Source organism: Budorcas taxicolor, chromosome 9 (assembly GCF_023091745.1).
Source record: "Budorcas taxicolor isolate Tak-1 chromosome 9, Takin1.1, whole genome shotgun sequence".
Lineage (NCBI taxonomy): Eukaryota > Metazoa > Chordata > Mammalia > Artiodactyla > Bovidae > Budorcas > Budorcas taxicolor.
This window is the reverse complement of record NC_068918.1, coordinates 53311813-53317205: the sequence shown is the minus strand read 5'-3', so window position 1 is coordinate 53317205 and position 5393 is coordinate 53311813. Positions and strand designations below refer to the sequence as shown.

General features: G+C 45.3%; 1 protein-coding gene across 1 annotated transcript; it reads right to left on the bottom strand.

The window, feature by feature from the left end:
* Window positions 1–724: 724 nt before the first annotated feature.
* On the bottom strand, window positions 725–2143 carry CNR1 (cannabinoid receptor 1). The gene is made up of 2 exons (XM_052645977.1): window positions 2082–2143; window positions 725–1982 (listed from the first exon to the last, which is right to left on the bottom strand). The coding sequence occupies exons 1-2, from the start codon at window positions 2141–2143 to the stop codon at window positions 725–727; spliced, it is 1320 nt and encodes a 439-aa protein (XP_052501937.1).
* Between the last annotated feature and the right edge of the window lie 3250 nt (window positions 2144–5393).

Here is a 5393-nt window from a genome sequence, read left to right as displayed (position 1 = left end):
CTTCTTGTTGGATTAACAGAAAAATAAAACTTTATGGTTATTTCAATGTCAAATTTTAATAGAGATTTTTGAAAAAATATTAAGGTTTCTAAAGTTAGATAATGGGCAATAATGCTTTAAAAAGTGGTCTCATTGGCGTATATCCACTGCTTAGGTTCCATTGGTCTCATAGAAGCCCACCTTGCAGTTTCGCTGAACTAGACAAATACAAATAACACATAGTAAACACTAATACACATCTCACAGGACACACTGCATGTCACAAAATAGCTCTACTTTAGTCCTAAAACTGTTGTAAAAATGGAGATCTCTCAGATATCAGAAGTATCTCTGATATTTCTGGACAAGTACATTTCACATTATAATGAAAGTTGTGATTACAAAGGCATTACTCATTTAATGGCCTTTTTCTATGTGTACTTGGGCTTTCAACTGTGTAGCCAAAAGTGTCTCTCTTATTTCATTGAGACTCTGCAAGGACCTTCCAGTCCCTGAAGCCACAGGCTCTCTTCCCTGTAAACCTCCAGAGAACTGAGTTTGAGGACCTACACTATAGAAACGTTACAGAACTGATAACTGATCATGGTGAAAATCACCTTTTCACTGAGTGTGGTCAACTTAAAAAAATATAACCGATGAGAGGACAGACACTTCTGGGTTTCGAGCTTTAAAAAAAAGAGAGAGAGGGAATTTTTTTTTCTGTGCAGCCAGGGAAGTGTCTGGCTCACAAAGCCTCGGCAGACGTGTCCGTGGACACAGACATGGTCACCTTGGCGATCTTGACCGTGCTCTTGATGCAGCTCTCCGCGGCCCTGTGGACGCTGGCTGCATTGTTGGCGTGTTTGTGCAGGCAGTCCGAGTCCCCCATGCTGTTATCAAGAGGCTGTGCGGTGCCTTCGCAGGAGGGGAACATGCTCCGGAAAGCATGTCTCAAGTCCTTGCTCCGCAGAGCATAGATGATGGGGTTCACTGTGGAATTCAGCAGGCAGAGCATGCTGCAGAATGCAAACACCGTCTTAATGAGCTTGTTCATCTTCCCAAAGACGTCGTATACCATGATCGCGAGCAGAGGGCCCCAGCAGATGATCAAAACCACCAGGATCAGGACCAGGGTCTTGGCCAGCCGAATGTCCATGCGGGCTTGGTCGGGCCGTGTCACCTGCACCTTGCCGTCCTCGGACGTGTGGATAATGATGCTCTTCTGGGTACCGCGCTGGATCATGCGGACAGCGTGGCTGTGTGCCTTCCAGAGGATGTACATGTAGGCATACACGATGAACAGCAATAGCACGCTGGTGACCCCGATCCAGAACATCAGGTAGGTCTCGTCGATGAGAGGGAAAATGTCTGAGCACACGGATTGCAGTTTCTTGCAGTTCCAGCCTAGCAGGGGCAGCACGGCGATCACAATCGCGATGGTCCACATTAGGCAAAACGCCACCACAGCCTTGGGCCTTGTGACGATCCTCTTATAGGCCAGGGGCCTGTGAATCGATATGTACCTGTCGATGGCCGTGAGGAACAGGCTGCCCACCGAGGCCGTGAACGAGGCCGTGACCCCACCCAGTTTGAACAGAAACACGTTGGGGCTGTCTTTGCGGTGGAACACATGGAAGTCGACAAAGCTATAGACGAAGATGACGCTCCCCAGGAGATCGGCGACAGCCAGGCTGCCGATGAAGTGGTAAGAGGGCCGGCAGCGGAGGCTGCGGGAGTGGAGGATGACGCACAGCACCAGCAGGTTCTCCAGGACCGTGAAGGTGCCCAACGTGAGGGACAGCACGGCGATGGCCAGCTGCTGGCTGGGGTTCAGGATCATGAAGCACTCCATGTCCATAAAGTTCTCCCCGCACTGAATGTTCTCATCATTCTCCTTGTAGGAGGACAGGGACTTGTTGTAAAATTCGGTGAGGTTCACCTGGTCTGCTGGGACCAGCTGAGGGCTGTCCCCTGCAGTCATCTTTTCTTGGAAGGGACTTCCCCTGAAGGAAGTCAGAGGAAATTTCTGTGGGAAGTACCCTAATTTGGATGCCATGTCGCTTTTGATATCTTCGTACTGAATGTCATTGGCACCCACGTACAGGAGGTCCGTGGTGATGGTTCGGAAGGTGGTATCTGCCAGGCCGTCGAGGATGGACTTCATCCCCTCCGTCTTCAATCAGGCCACACACACAATGACTGAGAAAGAGCCCCTGAGCGGGGGACCCTGATGGGAGGGAAAACAGATAAGCTGAATGGTGAGAGAACCAGGAGAATTAAAACATACCAACCACAAAAAATCCCCCCAAACATCTGTAAACATCCCAACAATGTACCCTCATGTTAATTTATTCCTGTCTCTAAACATAGGTATAATCCTTAGCCAATCATGGAACTGGGAGAATTAAAACACACCGTCAACTGATGTTAGGGAAGATTGAGAGCAGGAGAAAGGGGTGACAGAGGATGAGATGGCTGGATGTCATCATTGACTCAACAGACATGAGTTTGAGCACACTCCCTGGGAGACAGTGAAGGACAGGGAAGCCTGGTGTGCTGCAGTCCATGGACTCACAGAGTCGGACATGACTGAGCAGCTGAACAACAACAACCAACAAAAAATCCCCACAGATGACTGTAAACATCCCAACTGTGTACCTACATGTTATTTCATTCCTGTCTCAAACATAGGTAAAATCCTTTAACCAATTCAGTCAACAAGTCAAGTCAGTTCCTTAGTTGAAAAAGAAAAGCTGCCCAGAGACTTCCTTGGCGATCCAGCGGTTAGGATCCCATGCTTTCACTGACAAGGGTGCCAGTTTTATCCCTGGTAGGGGAGCTAAGATTCCACAAGCTCACTGCTCCATGAAAAAAGATTAAAAAAAAATGAAGCCATGCTCTTGATTAATGTACAGAAAAATATACAATAATAAAAATAAACACATAATTAACATTTAAAACAAACAAACAAACAAGAAAAGCTGTCCAAAGTTGATGAGGTAGAGCACACACCCAACACATCCATATCTTTCATTTTGTAAGCTCTCCAGACTTGAATCACTGTGTGAGTCCCATGTGGCTCTCCAGGGCCTGGTTGTCAAGTGAAGGCAATGTACCTTGGGTGTGGCTGCATTTCAGTTGTATTAGGGAGTGTCTGCCACCTGGCCCCTACTCTCTCTCTCACACACATGTACACACACACACACACAGTGTCCTGATGTTGGTGTGGGAGAGTAACCACATGTCAAACAAGCTCTGCTTTTGAAGACTTGGCTGCCGTGTCACACAGGTAAGACCAAGCATATAAGACAACCAAAGAGCAAGAGTGTAGGTCAAGGATTGAGTTGGAGGGCCTATGTGTTGAGTATAAAGGCAGAGGAAGACATCGCTGCAAACTATAGGAAGCATGTGGCCATGATAGGCAGACCCAGGTTCTAGCTCTGACTCCATGGGGCAAGTTTCCTCACCCAGAGAAGACGTTTGAACTGCCCCTGAGGTACACTTCTAGAATGTCTACACCAGCCAAGAAAAATGTTATGAAGGGCAAACTTGCACTGAGGCTCATGAGACTGTGCTTCCAGAGAGTGACCGCCACAAGTGGTGGGGTGATACCAGCACACACTGGAGGATGGGAGACAGGCTTGATTGTCCAAAGCTTTCTAAGTGGATAACACTGCAAATAAGGATGGCTGAGAGGAAGGGTTGATTTTCTGGGCTCTTCAGTTCTCAGCTGGGCAATTTGGTTCTGTTTCAAAATAAATGGTCAGAGAATTGGTTTCACTATTTATAAATGTTTGTTTAAAATGTGGCTTTTAAGCTCTTTAGCTTATAAAAATTATTTGAAATACTGAGGGAAGTCCACAATATACAGTAAGTGCACACAAATACTGTCTGATTTTGCTTATATGAGGTACCTAGAATAGTCAAATTCATAGTTAGAAAGTACATTGGTAGATGCCAGGGAATGGGGGATCAGTGGGTGGGAAGCAGGCATGGGGAGTTAGTTTTAAATGGTGACAGAATTTCAGTTTAGGAAGGTGAAAAATTTGGGAGATGAACGGTGGTGAGAGTTGTACAACAATGTGAATGTACTTAGTGCCACTGAATTGCACAGGTGAGTATGGTTAAAGGAGTATGTTTTATATTATGTGACTTTTACCACAATAAAAAAAATATTGAAAAGAATATACTGAGGGCAGTCCAAGATGGCAGTGTAGAAAGATCTTGAATGCTCCTCCTACCACAGGGCCACCATATCTATAGCTACAAATGGAACAGTTCCCTCTGAAAAAGAGTTGAAAACCAGCTGAATGGCACTTCACAACAAACCATAAAAGGGCCACATCAAGACAAGTGAGAGAGTTAAATAATGATGTCATACTCCTGAAACAAATATAATGTTCAATGCTAATGACCTCAATATAAAGAAGAACTATTCGTAGCTCAGTTGGTAAAGAATCTGCCTGCAATGCAGGAGACCTGGGTTCAATTCCCGGGTCAGGAAGATCCCCTGGAGAAGGAAATGGCAACCCACTCTAGTACTCTTGCCTCGAGAATCCCATGGACAGAAGAGCCTGGCAGGCTACAGTCCATGGAGTTGGAAGAGTCAGACACAACTTAGTGACTGAAACCAACAACCAACATTAGAAATACAAAGTGATATCTATCCTCATTTCAAAAATCATGAAAGTCAATATTTTACTTACTAATTGTGTTCCCAAATATATAATACAGTATTGAGGAAGTATTTTTTTGTGTTCCCAAATATATAATACAGTATTGAGGAAGGGAAAGATAGTCATTAACTTGGATCCGATTAAAATGCTGAAGGAAATCCAAAGTTGGGGGGGGGGGGGGGCAGAATGTGTGTGTGTGTGTGTGTGTGTGTGTGTGTGTGATTCACTTTGCTATACAGTAGAAACACATCATTGTAAAGCAACTATATGCCAATAAAATTTAAAAATGTTTAAAAATAAATAATAAAAATTGTTCCCCTATTGAAAAAAAGTATTAATCTAGTGAAATACAGAGATCCCACCTATATCTGAACTAATAACTCATTTATTCATCCATCCAACAAATCATGGAGCACCCACTACACGCCGGCACTAGGAACAGCACAGTAGCCAGGAGGAGCCCCTGACTACATGAAGCTCAGCGTAGTAGAGGAGCAGCCCGCTGACCCTGCAAGCATGAGAAAGCATGGTGACAGCTACGGTCAAGGACATGCACGATGCTGCGGGAGCAGCAGTCAAGCGGTTGAAGGCGGCTTCCCCCAAACGAGGATGTCTACACCAAGGGTAAGTGTAATTAATGTGGGTGTAGACAGGACACAGAGGCAGAGAAAGCCATTTTAATGACTACCTTAAGTGTCTTGAAGTGCTTCTCATTGTTTGTTTAGTAACTGGGAATAG

What these genes read in the sequence shown, in the direction of transcription:
- CNR1 (XM_052645977.1), bottom strand. Translation starts at nt 2,143, where the DNA reads ATGAAGTCCATCCTCGACGGCCTGGCAGATACCACCTTCCGAACCATC. An exon ending in ACCATCACCACGGACCTCCT is followed by an intron (nt 1,983 to 2,081) that starts GTACGTGGGTGC and finishes GACTTCCTTCAG; the next exon opens with GGGAAGTCCCTTCCAAGAAA.